Source organism: Mandrillus leucophaeus, unplaced genomic scaffold (assembly GCF_000951045.1).
Source record: "Mandrillus leucophaeus isolate KB7577 unplaced genomic scaffold, Mleu.le_1.0 Scaffold1157, whole genome shotgun sequence".
NCBI classification, from domain to species: Eukaryota; Metazoa; Chordata; class Mammalia; order Primates; family Cercopithecidae; genus Mandrillus; species Mandrillus leucophaeus.
Genome location: NW_012099843.1, coordinates 230,877 through 247,487, shown reverse-complemented (window position 1 = coordinate 247,487; position 16,611 = coordinate 230,877). Strand labels below are relative to the sequence as shown.

The window sequence follows — 16,611 nt, the reverse complement described above, 5'->3', positions numbered from 1 at the left end:
GGGAGGAATAGGCCAAAAGAAAGGGGTAATAGGCCCCATGTGAGTCCCAAACCTATCAGGACAGATATTAAATATTAAAGCTCAAAAATAATCTGCTTTAACTCCATGTCCCGCATCCTAAGAACACTGGTTCAAGGGGTGGGTTCCAGAGCCTCAGGCATCTCCATCCCCATGGCTTTGCTGGGTGCAGCCCATGTAGCTGCTCTCACGGGTTGGAATCCAATACCTGCAGCTCTTCCAGGCTGAGACTGTAAGCTGTTGGTGGCTCTACCATTCTGAGATCGGAGAGTGTTAGCCCTGCTCCATCTGCTCCAGTAGGTACTTCTCTAGTAGAGGCTCTCAGCCCCTGTGGTAAGCTTCTGTCTGGGTACCCAGACTTTCTAATACATCCTCTCAAATGTAAGTGGAGGCTGCCAAGTCTCCACTACTCTTGCATTCTGCATGCTTGCAGACTTAACACCACATGGAAGTCCCCAAGGCTTACTGGGTACACCTTCCAGAGCAGCAGCCTGAGGCCTTTTGAGCTGGTGCCATTGGGGTATAGGGAGCAGTATCACCTGCCCCGTCAAAAAGCCATTCTTTCATTCTAAACTTCTTAATCTGTGATGGGAGGGGTGGCATCAAAGATTTCTGAAATAGCTTTGAGACTTTTTTTCCATAGTCTTATTAGCACCTGGCCCCTTTTAGTCATGCTCATCTCTTTAGCAAACTACTGCTCCTGCTTGGCCATACTCTCAGACTCCTCTCCTAAACACACTCTTCTTTCCTTCTCTAACACAAGGCAAGGCTGCACATTTTCCAATTTTCCTCTGGTTTCTACTGTAAGCAGTTAGAAGTAACCATGCAGCAGTCTGAGCACTTTGCTGGTTAGAAATTTCTTTTCCCAGATACCCTAGGCCGTCTCTTAAATTAAGCCTTCCATAAAGCCCTAGAGCATGGACACAATGCGGACAAGTTCTTTGGTATGGCATAACAAGTGTGACTTTTGCTTCAGTTACATATAAGTTCATCATTTCCATCTAAGGCTTCCTCAGTATGACCTTTGCTGTCTCTTTTTCTATAAGCATTTTGGTCCACAACTACTTAACCAGTCTCTAAGAAGTTCCAAACTTTCCCTTGTCTTCCTGTCTTCTCCTGAGCCCTCCAAGCTCTTCCAACCTCTGCCTATTACCCAGTTCAGAAGCTACTCCCACGTTTTCAGGCATCTTTAGAGCAATGCCTCACTCCCAAATACCAATTTTCTTAGTATGTTTAGTGTTGCTATAAAGGAATATCGGAGGCTGGGTAATTCATTAATGAAAAGAGATTTGGCTCATGTTTCTGCAGGCTGTACAAGCATGGCACCAGCATCTATGGCACCACGCCATTCATGAGGGATCCACGCCATGATCTAAACAACTCTCACCAGGCCCCACCTCCAACATTGGGGATCAAAAAATTTCAACATGAGGTTGGTGGGGCCAAAAAACCATAAGCAAATCATAACGGATCTGTAATTAATTCTTAAATTCTTTCCAAAGAGTATACCAAGATGCAGTCTTATTTAAAGAAAATATTGTGTATGTTTTGGATTGGATGCTACCTACCAGATGACACTGTGGATCTCTTAAAGTTAGATTAGAAACCCTTCAAAGCAACAAGAGTAGTATGGCCAGTTCACATAGGGTGAAGAACTACATCACTCAGCAACAATGGTAAGTTAAAATTCCAGTTAACTATCAGTTATCTGTTAAACAGATGCCCTGAGAGAAACAGCATACGTAATTCCTCCCTCCCCACCAAAAGCTACTATAACATTAGTGTTAAAAATCACTGAGTTAGGGCTCTCCTACTCATTCTAAAAACATGAAGCTTTAAGTTTCCACGTGAAGGGTTTTTAAGACATTTTGTAATAACCTTTACTTTTAGTCACTTTGCCAGGTTTTTCTTTGAGATTTTCCTCCAAAATCTATTAATAGGTCTTCTTTACCATTATTCCTATGAGGATATTGCTTGTGACCCCTCTCGGGCTGCCCCAGGGTCCTCATGTGTGATCTCCTCAGTACAGTAAAAACCTAACTTGTTTAACTACAGGTGTGTTCCTGGTGGTCTCTGCCTGAAGGTTATTAACATAATTATGGCATCTCCCAAATTAACTGATATTATAGGTTACACAAAAAAAGTAATTGCAGTCATTTTATTTTACAGATAAAAAAAAAAAACAACAAAAAACAAAAAAACCCAAGACAGTATACTGTAGTTAGAAATAATTTTTGATATATTAGGTTATAATTTATTCCCATATATAAGCTTACTGTCATGATGAGAAAAGGTTTATAAAGTTTTTTGGGTTTTTTTTGTTTTAATGAAATAAATGTGCTAAGGTTCCTTTTTAATACTTTTTGGGAGTATGTTTTGATGACAGTAGAAAATAAATATTCAACATTAATTCACTAAACCACCAAAGAAGTAAAATTTTGATACTACCTCCAAAGTTAAAGATACCAGGCATATCTTAACTACTTCCCAAAAAAGACTAGGGAATTAGGTAAAAGAGTGAAGGCATTTGAGGATTTTTCAAGTTCCAGATGACCAGACAGAAACTTAATGTAAGCCATTGGCCACAGAATGAATGACAGCAAACGCTTAGGTTTTTATGCACTAGACACTATATGTAAACACTTACTTATCACAGTTCCTGATATGAGCTGTTAATCAATAAATGACCTCCATTGAGGCATTATAAACTATTCGATCCTTAAGGCAATTCCTATTTTGTGGTTCTAGGCAAATACTTATTGATAGAGCAATATAAATGTTAGCTTCCTAGAAATGGCAACTGCTAAACACAGTTTTCAGAACTACATTAGATGCTAATGATAGACCTACAAAGACTAATTTTAAAGTGCATATCAGGAGATAATAAATCCTGCAGAAGCCTTAGCCTCTGTACATATAATCAGAGGTTAACAGTTTTACAAATTCATGAACATTAAATTAATATAGAACAATCTAAAAAATAAAAAAGCTCTTTAAGAGGCATTCAGTTTCTTATAGGCTTCTTCAATGAAGGTTGACATGCTCTTCATATGTGATGAATTATGAAGAATATCCAAGTCCTTTAGAAGAGCATTCTGGTTTGGAATTAGTGCCAAAATTTCTTTCTGTGGGAAAGATAGTATTAAATATAGTTGTTAACATTTTACTATGAGAAATCTCAAATGTATGTTAGAGAGAACAGTTTAAAATAAACCTTAAGTATCTATCACCCAACTTCAATAATTGTCAACTAATGGCCATTCTTCTTTCAAATCTCTCTCCCTCTCCCCATCCTGCTCCTTTCGCCACTGGTAAATGATTGAGAGGATTTTTTTTTTTTTTTTTTGAGGTAGAGTTTTACTCTTGTTGCCCAGGCTGGAGAACAATGGCGCAATCTTGGTTCACTGCAACCTCCATCTTCCAGGTTCAAGCAATTCTTCTGCCTCAGCCTCCTGAATAGCTGGGATTACAGGCATGTGCCACCACGCCTGGCTGATTCTCTATTTTTAGTAGAGATGGTCAGGCTGTTCTTGAACTCTCGACTTCAGGTGATCCGCCCGCCTCAGCCTCCCAAACTGCTGGGATTACAGGCATGAGCCAACTGTGCCCAGCCAATAGGAAAATTTTAAATTACTTTTTAAGAAAACATGAAGACTTTCCAATGCTACAAACATTTACACTACAATATCTACTGGAGTCTTTGAAGAAAGATAAATTACCGGTTTAGAGTTTACTACAAATAAGACAGCACTGTTTTATAAAGAGTTATATGCTGTTGTTAAAAGCATAAAAAAACCAAACTGTCAATTATTTACTTCTAGAAATGTAGCCTACAATTATGACTACACATATCAGTAAAGATATATGTACAAGGGTGTACCCAGTCTTACCTGCAACAAAAAAATTATGTATTTCCATCAGTAATTTACAAATTATATGACCTCCATGCAACAGAATGTTATACAGCTGTCAACAACAACGAGCGATCTACATGACTGACAAGATGTTCAAACTATACAGTCAAATGAGCAAAGTAATTTGCCAAACCGTTTATATCAGGTTCCATTTGTTTAAAGAACGAAACAGGACATAATGTTTTCATATATATGTGATGTAAAACTGGTCTATTATATATAGGGATGCCTTATTTTACTGTGTTCCCAGATACTGCGTTGTTTTACAAACTGAAGGTTTGTGGCAACTCTGTGTGAAGGAGGTCTATCAGCACCATTTTTCCAAAAGCACATGCTCACTTTGTGTCTCTGCGTCACATTTTGGTAACTGTTGTAATATTTCACACTTTAAAAATCATTACGGTATCCGTTATGGTGATCTATGCCTAGTGTTCTTTGATGGAACTGCTGTAATTGTTCTGGGTGCCACAACTGCAGCCATATCAAACAGCGAACTGAATTGGTAATTGTTATGTGTTCTGACTGCTCCACCAACCGGCCATTTCCCAGTTTCTCTCCCTCTCCTTGGGCCTCCCTATTCCCTGTGACACAACGATACTGAAATTAAGCCAGTTAATAATGCTACAATGGCCTCTAAGTGTTCAGGTGAAAAGAAGAATCATGTCTCTTACTTTCAATCAAAAGCTAGAGATTACTAAGTTTAGTGAGGAAGGCATATCAGAAGCCACGCAAACCAAAAGTTAGGTCTTTTGTGCCAAACGCCCAAGTTGTGAATGCAAAGGAAAAGTACTTGAAGGAAATTTAAAGTGCTACTTCAGTGAATACATGAATGATGAGAAAGCAAAACAGCCTTACTGTCGATATGGGAAAAGTCTGAGTGGTCCGGATGGAAGATCAAACCAGCCACGACATTCCCTTTTAAACCGAATCCTAATCCACAGCAAGGCCCTAACTGTTTTCAAGTCTATGAAGGCTGACAGAAGTGAGGAAGTTGCAGAAGAAAAGCTTGAAGCTAGCAGAAGTTAGTTCATAAGGTTTAAGGAAAGAAGCTGTGTTTGTAACATAAAAAGTACAAGGTGAAGAAGCAAGTGCTGACAGAAAAGCTACAGCTAGTTACCCAGAAGACCTAGCTAGCTAAGATCACTGGTGAAGGTGGCTATAGTAAACAACACATTTTCAATGTAAACAAAACAGCATTCTATTGGAAGAAGATGCTATCTCTAGGACTTTCATAGTTGGAAAGGAGAAGGCAATGCCTGGCTTCAAAACTTTAAAGGACATGGTTTTGTTAGGCTCTTGTTAGGGGCTAATGCAGCTGGTGACATGAAGTTGAAGCCAATGCTCACTGATCCTTCTGAAAATCCTAGGGTCCTTAATTCTACTAAATCGACTACATCTGCGTTGTCTGTGCTCTGTAAATGGAACAACAAAGCCTGGGTGACAGTACATTTGTTTAGAGCATGGCTTACTGAATATTTTAAGCCCACTGTTAAGAGCTACTGCTCAGAAAAGAAGATTCCTTTGAAAATATTACTGCTCATTGAAAATGTTCAGTTACCCAAGAGTTCTGATGAAGATGTACAAGGAGATTGTTGTTTTCACATCTGCTAACACAACATCTATTGTGCAGTCTATGAATCAAAGAGTCATGTCAACTTTCAAGTCTTATTATTTAAGAAACACATTTCATAAGGCTATAGCTGACCTTGGTAGTGATTTCTCTGATGGATCTGGGCAAAATAAATTGTAAACATCTTGAAAGAAATTTATCATTCTGTCAGTAAGAACATTGATGATTCACAAGAGGAAGTCAAAATACCAATAACAGGAGTTTAGAAAAAATGGATTCAATTTTCAATCCTCATGGATGACTTTGAGGGGTTCAAGACGTTAGTGGAGGAAGTGACTGAAGATGTGGTGGAAATAGCAAGAGAACTAGAATTAGAAGTGGAGCCTGAAGATGTACCTGAATTGCTGCAATCTCATGATAAAACGTGAATGGACGAGGAGTTGCTTCTTATGGATAAGCAAAGAAAGTGGTTTCTTGAGATGGAATCTATTCATGATGAAGATGTTGTGAACACAGTTGAAATAACAATGAAGGATATAGAATATGACAAAAACTTAGTTGACAAAGCCAGGACAAGGAACGAGAACTGACTCCAGTTGTGAAGGAAGTTCTACTGTGGGTAAATGCTATGAAACAGCATCACATGCTCCAGGGAAATCTTTCGTGAAAGGAAGAATCAACTGATGTGGCAAATTTCATTGTTTTCTTATTTTAAGAAATTGCCACATGCATCCCAGCCTTCAGTAATCAACATGCTATCAGTCAGCAGCTATCAACATTGAGGCAAACCCTCCACCGGCAAAAAGATTACGACCTGCTGAAGGTGCAGATGATGAACATTTTTTAGCAATAAAGCATTTTCTAAGTTAAAGTATGTCCTTTTTTTTTTCTTTTATTTTTTAAAGAAATAATGCTTTTTTTTGCACTTACTGGACTACAGTATAGTGTAAACATAATGTTTATATGCAGTGGGAAACCAAAACATTTGTGTGACTTGTGTTACTGCAGTATTTGCTTTTTTGCTGTGGTTTGAATCCAAACTTGCAATATCTCTAAAGTATGCCTGTAATCAATATGGTAAATAGGTACTTACCTGAAGTGTGGGTGCTTTGAGAGTTTTCTGAGAAAGTTCTGGAAGAGAGAGTACTCCACTAGTATTTATTTGATGCATCTAAAGTAGAAGAAAGCTACAGATTATTTCAAAAAGCTGGTTTCTCTCATCATATTATACTCGAAAGCTGTCTTGGCATAATTTAACCATTAAAAATTACATCCAAATTCCAGTAATACAGTTTAAAATAATTACCTGTTTTACCCTCTCCTCCTCTTCTTCCACCTCACTTGCCAGAATCTGAATTCTGTTCTTTAGGCTCTGAATATTCCCAGTCATTAACTCTGTGGTCTCTACCATTTTATCTATTTCTTCCTGAATCAGAAAGAGAAAAAAAAAAACATTTTAACTTAAACACATTGTTATATTAAATCCTAATAGATATTGTTATACATATACATTTTTAAAAACACTATATACATTTAAAACATTTTTAGAAGCAAATGGTGAATTTACTTTTGTTTCTTTCAAAAAACAGACTTCTTGGAAAGCTGGTATGTCAAGGTATTAATGTGTTATAAGGATATCTGATTTCCCTGGAATAAGGAGATGCACATGAACACTTCCTCAAAACTTACCAATGCTGGTAGGGTCAGAGATCCTGGAAGATCCAAGTGTAAATCTAGCAGAGCCCAGAACCAATGACAGCAAATACAGTAACCTTCCTTAAGCAGCATAAAACTTCATGTAGTGGAGAAATTCTGAATTGTTTTCATTTATTTAGGAACATTTGAGAGTCTGCTATTTTAATTTGTCAAAAGGAAGTAATGTTGGGCATTAGAGCAGGGAGAATAATAAAAAAAAAATGAGTAACAGTTTCCCACATTAAAGGAATATATAATTTAGTGGGGAAGATGAAAAGAAAATAAGAAATGAATAAAACAAGTATGGGGACAAGACATTAAGGATGTGTTGTGTGCAGGCTGAGGAAAAAATTAAAATTAGCAAGTCTCCAGGTTTCTAAAGGGTATTAAATATGGCACTGCTTTGAAATATAGTCCTAGTAACAGTCAATGATAACATTGCCTGCTGGCTTTGGGGAACAAGTAAATAAACCACACAGAAAATACACAGAAGTCGTAACTCTTACATCTTGTTCAGCAATAAGGTTGATGCTATATCTATGTCATTCTCCAAATACTGGATGCAGAACTGTTGCTGGCAACTAGAGTAGTCTTCCTCAAGAAATATATTTTGGCTTCTAAATGACCTTTTTTTTTTTAAAGAGTAGCTGCAGGGGTCAACAATTGCCCATGGCATGTTTTTGTACAGTTCAAGAACTGTGAGTTGTTTTTACATTTTAAAAGATTGGTCAAAACCTCAACAAAACAAAAGGATATGCAACAAAACAGTCAACCATATGTGGTCCAAAAAGGCTAAAATGTTTATTGTCCAGCCCCTTACTGGGAATGTGCTGTTCCCTGAATGCCTAAGATTTTGGGACTGTGAGCTCTATTCACTTGAATCTAAACTCCATGGAGGAACAGACTCTGTTTTTATTTTTTATTATAGTAAATTTCAAACACATACAGTAAGAGAGAATGTTATCATGAACACCCATATACATATCAGCCAGTTTCCCTTATCAACTCATGATCATCTTTTTTTTTTTTTTTTTTTGAGATGGAGTTTCGCTCTTGTTGCGCAGGCTGGAGTGCAGTGGCGCTATCTTGGCTCACTGCAACCTCTGCCTCCTGGGTTCAAGTGATTTTCCTGCCTCAGCCTCCTGAGTAGCTGGGACTATAGGCGCCTGCCACCATGCCCAAATGATTTTTTTTTCTGTATTATTAGTAGAGACAGGGTTTCACAATGTTGGCCAGTCTGGTCTTGAACTCCTGACCTCTGGTTATCCACATGCCTCGGCCTCTCAAAGTGCTGTGATTACAGGCGTGAGCCACCGTGCCTAGCCCGTGGCCATCCTGTCACACCTTTAACTCCATCCACTTCTCCTGCTTCCCCTGCGCTATTTCAAATACTAGATATCCCATCATTTTATCTATAAATATTTCAGTATATAGCTCTAAAGGATTTAAAGATATATGAGTACAACATCATTACTACACTTTAAAGAATCTCAATAAATTCCTTAATATCAAGCATATGGTTAGTATTCACATTTTCAATTTTCTCATAAATTGGAGGTTTTTTTTATATTTTGTTTTAATCAGGTTCCAAACTGTTTGTGACTGGTTGATATGTCTTAAGTCTCTTTTCATCTATAGGAGGCTTCCATTTCAATTCATTTGTGGAGATTAGTTCGCTCTGTGGAATTTCCCATGGGCTAAATTTTGTGAACTGCATTCCCTGGTGAAGTTTAAACTGGTTCCTCAGCCCTGTATTTTCTGTGAATTGGTTGCTGGATCTAACAGAGTGCTGTCCAATATAAATATAAAGCAAACCACCTATATTAGTTTCCTGTGGCTGCTGTACCACCTACTTGGCTTAAAATAACAGAAATTCATTCTGTCATGGTTCTGGAGGACAGAGTCCAAAATCGAGCTGTTGGCAGGGACACAATCCCTCTGAAGACAAGAGAGAATGGTTTCTTGTCTTTTTCAGCTTTTGGTAGCTGTACGCATTCTTTGTAGCTGCATTGCTCTAGTTTCTGCCTTTGCCTTCACATGACTTTTTCTTTGTACCTTCTCTTGTCTTTTATAAGAACACTTGTCGTTGGATTTGGGACCTACCCATGACAATACAGGATGATTTCATCTTGAGATCCTTAACTGTATCTGACAAGACCCTTTTCCTAGATTCAACCCACTACAAAGGGAATGTATAACAGCACTGAATGAATAAAAGGGTTAAATATAACAAGGATTAAAATTTCTCATTATGAAATTTATTTTGTTCCATTGCTTTGGTTATCTTTGGGTATTACTACCATACTCATATGGTATCTTCTTTGAGGATTTTTTTCTCAATTCCTTTTAAAAATGTTTTTATGATTCTGAAAATTTTCTCCTTATGTTATTTTCTATTTACCATAAGCATTATCTGTTGTGTTTATTTGCTTTAGTGTTTCTTCTAATTTAGTCTACATATCTGAAAGGCTTTTTCTTTTATGTCTCATTCATTCCTGAATTCTCTTCTTTCATTTATAGTATTTCTAATTCTGATTTATAATTTTTTCCCTATACTTCCTATCATTTTTTCTGAATTTATTTCAGTTCACTTGATAAATTAGGTTAATGTTCATCTGTTCTAGGCACATGTCTTTTTGGCATGCTTTCGGTGTATCAGGAATGTTATTTTTGGTCTTTATTGTCATATTTTCTTATGCTAACTCTGATTCTGAAATCCTATGGCTCCATTTTTATGACAACATCAAGGGAGTCTAAAAAATTATGCTTCAGCTGTTCTAATGCTGTCTCCCCAGAATCTCCGAGATGTTGTTCACCATTGTTGTTTCCCCAACACCATTACTGAGTGAGAGCACAAGGAAAATGTTAAATAAATAAAATTTCTGTTATTATTACAGGTTTTAGAAGATCATCACCAGCAATAGCTCTAGGCTGCAGTGAGAAAAAGCAATGGGTCTAAGGCACAGAGGAGAAAACTAATGGTTACAGATCGAGTTTACAAGCTGCTAGTCCAAAAATCCTCTTATGCCAATGAAGAACCCTCCTGCCCCAGGTGCCAGTGGTGCTTCTTCTGAGTGACTAACAAGCACACCATAGACTGTAATTATGCTTATGTCCCATGGAGGTCAAATTTCAGCTGAAGACCAGAAATGCTTACGAGTAGCATAAAAATCATACTATCATTTATGACTTCAAAACACCCTTAACTGATGTGCATAAATACTAAATGTTAAAATTCTCCATGATCATACTCTCGAACCTTTTAAAATAACCTAAATAAATGTCATCTAAGTGTTTAGGTGATGAAGCTAGTGCCAATACTGAAAAGATGCCCTAAAAAAGTAGGAACCTTGGGATGGAAATAAAATATAATATTACACTTCGAATAAAGTGAGGTAGCCACCAGAAAATGCCACCCTATTAACTAAAAATATATATAGATTTGTGCTCAGAAATCGTTCCTTCAACTTTATTCTCAATCTTATGAAAAAATGGGAATGAATTGTTACCTTTGAATTATTATACATTTTGGGAATATATTCCTTGCAGAAACTACTACTACCTTGTACTTACTAAATTGCAACTAAAATCTATGCACACGACATCTACAAACTACTTCAAAATGTCTAAAGGATATATGGTCTGATGTGTGTTAGTTTTTATAATCATCTAATAAGCTCCTTAAGGTTGCTTTGTCTTAGTTGTTCGGATATCCATTACTTAAAAGCTTGAAGTTAACCATGATAGATAAGGTTATCTCCTATTATCTCCCAAAGGATGCCATACGACATAGTCATCAAGAATTGTGCTAATGTCAGAATGACAAAGTTAGCATCTCAATTTTAAGCAATCTGTCTAAGGTTCAGTTAGAAATAGCATTATGTCTTTTTATCACATTTGTAAAAAGAGAATAATTTAGGTCATACTCTAAGTCATGTGAGGATTAAGGGATATAAGTATAAAGTGCTTAGAACAGTGTCTGAAGTGTAGGAAGTCCCCAGTACATTTTAACTCTAATGATACTTGTGTTTTCTTGCCATATACAGGTCAGAAAAACTTACACGTTTTAAAATTCCACAGTATTGAGTGATAAACTCCTATAAAGTGATAATTAAAAATACTAAGATAGTTCAGCTAAAGTTAGATGAAAAAAATAGGACTGCTACTTAACCACAAATATATTAGAAATACTTCAACTTTAGAGGTGCCAAGTTCAGACAAATTTTTGCTTTAATGAAAAAAAAAAAAAAAACAATTTAATGAAAAAAACCTGGTTCAAGATCTAGTATTCACTACTGCAGGAACATCATGATAATTTAAAAAACTTTAGTCTTTTCCCCTTTCCCTAACTCTCTAATTATGGATTTCCTATTCAAATTTCATACCTGCAGTAATGCCAGACCTTCTTCATTAGCTTTGCCTCGTGCCCTTTCCATATTCAGTAGCCTTGACACATTAGTTAAATCTTCCATCTTTTTGGGAGGGACTTTCAGGGTTTCACACAGTTGTAGCAATCTTCAGGATAAAATAAAAACGTAATTATTTTATTTTTTAAGTCTTATTATTATTTTAAAACAGTCCTCATTTTTTCTTGTCCTCATATTCTTAAAAGGTACAATATTCTTTTATTACCACTGGGTAACACTGCCAGTAAGTCTCCCCCTCAAAAAGCCCTGACAAATCATCATTTAGCCTTTCGATTTATTAAGATTTACCTCAAATTAAGGGACACTGGGGCTACTTTACTAAAAGAAAATTTTCTATTTTACACATTTGACAATGTATATACATTTTAAAACCAAAATTTCCTTGTACCATCCAGATGTTTTCTAGACTATTACAGGACATGAGTCTATTATATATTGTGAATTGTTGGTTAAGAGACAGAACGCTAGTCTAGAAGTCTTAACTATGACCCTGGACCCCAAATCTCAATTATTTTAGAGAATGTGATAAAAGACAGAGAAGATTTACCTTAGTTTTTTAAAATGATTTCAAAAAAACTAAGTTCTATAGAGTTTAAGGTAAATAAAACACTAAGATTAAAGTGCACTGCTCAAAAATACTATAAACATGAATGGTATTTAATATTAAAGTTTAAAAATTCCTTTATAAATTCGAGTTGATTTGATCACCAGTAGAAACATCTATTTCTATCGTCACATCTGGCAGACCGCAAAATAGCTTTCCCAGATTTGATTCTTGAATTTTATGAGGAAGAAAAGCTAAATTTGATTCCTTTTATAACAGCAGCATCTTTGCGTTCTAAAAAGTTCTACTACTTAAGATTTGAAGAAATCTGAACAATAGTGGAACCCACTGTCCTACTTTTGGGATCTTGTTAAAAATCTTAATTAAAAAAAAACAGAATCTTTTATTTTAGATTCAGGAGTACATATGCAGGTTATGCAGGCAAATGTTGTGGGGCTTTGGTGTATAGATTATTTTTTCACCCAGGTAATAAGCATAGTACCTGACAGATAGTTTCTCAACCCTCACTCTCCTCCCTCAAGTAGGCCCTGGTATCTGTTGTTCCCGTCTTTGTGTCCCTATGTACTCAATGTTTAGCTCCCACTTGTGAGAACATGCATTATGTGGTTTTCTGTTCCTGTGTTAGTTTGCTTAGGATAATGACCTCTAGCTCCAACCATGTTGCTGCAAAGGACATGATCTCATTCTTTTATGGCTGCATAGCATTCCAAGTTCTATATGTCCCACAATTTTCTTTATCTGATCTATCGCTGATGGGCATTTAGGTTGATTCCATGTCTTTGCAATTGTGAATAGTTCTGTGGTGAACGTAAGTGTGCATGTATCTTTATGGTAGAGCAATTTATATTCCTTCACGTATATACCCAGTAATGGGATTGCTGGGTTGGAGGGTAGTCTGTTTTAACTTGAGAATCTGCCAAACTGCTTTCCATAATGGTTGAACTGATTTACATTCCTACTAGCAGTTTAAAAGCATTCCCTTTTCTCGGCAACCTCCCAGCATCTGTTACTTTTTGACTTTTTAAGAACAGCCATTCTGACTGGTGTAAGATGGTATCTCATTGTGGTTTTCATTTGCATTTCTCTAGTAATTAGTGATGTTGAGAGCATTTTTTTTCACGTTTGTTGGCCGCATGTATGTTTTCTTTTGAAAAGTGTCTGCTCATGTCCTTTGCCCACTTTTTAATAGGATTATTGGTTTTTTGCTTGCTAATTTGTTTAAGTTCCTTATAGAGTCTTGATATAGACCTTTGTTCGATGCATAGTTTGCAAATAAAATTTTAATTTTTGTAAAGAAGAAAGTAGGCAGCAAAAACTCCACAAATCGTAATTCTCATTAAACTGTTAAGACAAAACTCCAGTTATTTAGAAAAATCGTCATTAGGCTATCACATTTAAACACAAACTATCTGCCTAAGCCTTCCTAAGAGGGATGTTTTTTATTTTCTTGACAAAAATATTTTATTTATCAAGTTTCTTCTATATGTTTATTAAATCAATTATGTAGAAGAGTCATTCACTGCTCCAAATGTTCTAAATAGCAGTTAGACTTCCAGGAGTCTCACTAACTCTTAGAAACTAAAACCATGGCTTGAATATATCCTACTATATCAGCAACATTTAATCACCACTTATAACATTGTTTCTATAGGGCAGACTTTCTAGAAGTATGTTCCTTTAGAATTGTAATGGTGAACAGTTTTGTTTGCCTAGCAAACTTGTCAGTGTAATCATGGGGCTAGGTATATAATCCAGTCTATATCAATGATATCCATGGTAGCTCTTGGCACAAAATCACGCCAAGAATAGATAAATATCACCTAAGCTCAACCAATTAGAAACCATCTCCTAGAATTTTCTAACTGAAGCTAAGGGGTAAGAATTGTCTTTTTCCTCTTTCTTTACAAGGCTAAAATGATATATATAGGTAGCTGCCTATCACTATAGTTGTAATCTAGTAAGAACTGAAAACTAAAAAAATGAAAATAATGAAGCTAATATTTAGTCAAAAGCAGAGATGAGCCTAATATATGAAAATGAGTTCCCAGAAATATCAATTTGGGAGTTGCTAGGTTAAAGAAAATGAAATAGATTTATTTACTGCAGGACTTCTTATATGCTAAGGTACCCAAATATAATTCACCATAGGTTATCTTTATCCATAGACTAACTGTAAGAACAAGTGTTTCAAATATACTTTTGAGAAACACTGCTACAGAAGAATGTATTTAGAGTTCCAATTATCAGTTTGCTAATGCTATACTTTGTTGTATTGGTATAAGTAACTGTATCTTGGGTATGGTTACTTCGGAACGAAAGAAAGCAAGCTGTGAAAGTAAAAATAAGGAAGAAATAGTCAGGCCTTGAAATGTATATCTCCATAGCTGCTACATGATGAAGAGACTGCCTATCTGTTGAATATAATCTTTTCCAGTGAACCAAGGTGATCACTATGAACAGCAACTATTATGTAATGTAATATTCTCATTCATACACTAAACATTAGTATTAGTCCTATATTAAAAAGATCCTAAACAGCTACATTTTCATTATGCTTGTATTAGCTTATTTATTATCTTTTTAATATCTTCCTCCTTCTTTAATAATAGGCTGCTATACCTTTAAGCAATTTACAAGCCTGCTTCTAGCAGTCTTTAATTTGTTCAACCTTTCTCAACAAACTCCCACCCCCACCAAAACCATCCCATTCACTCTTTCTACTTGGCTACTATGGGTTGAAAATTATATTTAAAGGAAAAGTAAATAGAATTTGTGCTCAAAGGAATTCCTTAAAAATAGGTCACAAACATTTCTAGGCAAACTTGAAACTGAGAAGCAGAACATTTTCTTATAAAAAGAAAAAGTCATGTAAATACTAGAGAAAAGTAATTACTGAAAATCACAGGCAGTGTTGTGCCTTTTAAGAACTCTTGAAAAGAAATCTCCATTGGTGATTTACCATAACATGAAGAGCAATAATATCTTAGAAAATTAGACTTGTTGCTCGTGCAAATAATTTAAGACAATATGAAGTGGAAAAACACAGCAATAGGGTAAATATCAGATAGATAAGACTGGTGAACTATTAACTTTAAATTATGAAAAATGAAGTTGAAGGGAGTTCAAGTTGACAAAACTGTTTTCAAATTCTGATACGGAGGAGTGAACTGTGGAAACAGAATTTTGTGATTTTCAGGGGTTTTTTTTTTTTTTTTTTTGTAAGTGCCCCTGAAACTTATTTGAGAAATACGTGCAGCAGCAGTTTAGAAAAAAAAGAAAACATATTTCCAAGTTGTTCACCTTCTTTACAAAAAAAGAAAAACTTACATTCCACCAAGTGTCTGTTTGGCAACACAGGAAGAAGTCAGGTTTTTAAAAATTTTGTTTTAATCATTTTAATTATGCAACAGTATTACCTGTTCTTCAGGAAGTTGAGATGGTATTGTATTTCTTCTTTATCTTTAATTCTGTTACTCAAAATTGTGCTAGAGAAGAAAAAAGATGGAATAAATAGTAGTCTGAAACACAAATAATAATATACTCTGTGTATTTTTTCTCTCTGATTTCTCTCAAGTGTCCCTCCCTACTAGCCAGGCAAAATCAATCACTTTTCCTTTCATATTAAAGACACTTTAAACAGAGGTACAATGAAAATTTCTACTTATATATATATATATATATAGCCACACTGTATTGTAATAATTTTTATGCCTGGCTCTTCTGATAGAATTCAGCTCCACATAGCAGAATTCTGTCTTATTTTCTCTGTATCCCCTCTAGTGTGGTAGCTTCTATGTAAAGTGTCACTCTGAACTCAACTTCTTCCTAAACCATCTCTATTGACATAAATTAAAATTTTATTGATAGCAAGTCAGGCCACAAACACTTGCTTTTATTTCATTGATAGAATTTCAAGTTTAAAAAATTAACAAAGACTTTTCTGCTGAAGGCAAATACCACCACATTAATTATATCCTTTTCCGAAATAGAAATATACTCTATTACCTTAAGATAGATAGCAATATTTAAAAGAACAGTATCCACAGGAAATGCCTAAGTGGGAACCAAAAGAATGAAATGGAAAAATTTTATACTCACCTTATTACTGATTCCATCATAGTTTGCAAATAGTCTCTGGTACTCTTTGACAGAGGTTGCCATGTTTTTCTCTTGTTGGGTGCTATCTTTATCTGTTTTAGGTTAGTGTGCTTTGTTTGTCCTGTCGTAATAGAAGAGGCTCTGATCAATCTAGGTGTTTTACATATTGTTGCTTAAAAACTGAATGTCTGCATCTAAAAAAGCTTATGAAATTATCAGAACAAAATATTATAAAGCTGTATAAACTGTTTAATTTACTTTTTATCACACAGCTATAACATCCCAGGTGTTGAATATGAATATGCTTTCTATTGATAAATTAAC

The 16,611-nt window shown here is 35.6% G+C and overlaps 1 protein-coding gene across 3 annotated transcripts in view; it reads right to left on the bottom strand.

The window, feature by feature from the left end:
* Nucleotides 1-2,156: 2,156 nt before the first annotated feature.
* The window catches only part of CENPQ (centromere protein Q), a 28,274-nt gene continuing 13,819 nt past the window's right edge, over nt 2,157-16,611 (bottom strand). Inside the window, exons 2-7 of one of the 3 annotated variants that reach the window (XM_011998342.1) lie at nt 16,288-16,408; nt 15,606-15,674; nt 11,583-11,712; nt 6,809-6,928; nt 6,596-6,673; nt 2,157-3,143 (exon numbers count right to left, since the gene is read on the bottom strand). In XM_011998342.1, the coding sequence (XP_011853732.1) occupies nt 3,012-3,143; nt 6,596-6,673; nt 6,809-6,928; nt 11,583-11,712; nt 15,606-15,674; nt 16,288-16,307 (549 nt within the window). In that variant the 5' untranslated portion in view covers nt 16,308-16,408 and the 3' untranslated portion in view covers nt 2,157-3,011. Of the gene's footprint in view, nt 3,144-6,591; nt 6,674-6,808; nt 6,929-11,582; nt 11,713-15,605; nt 15,675-16,287; nt 16,425-16,611 lie in introns of those variants that run through there. The other 2 variants (XM_011998354.1, XM_011998346.1) reach the window with 2 other exon arrangements.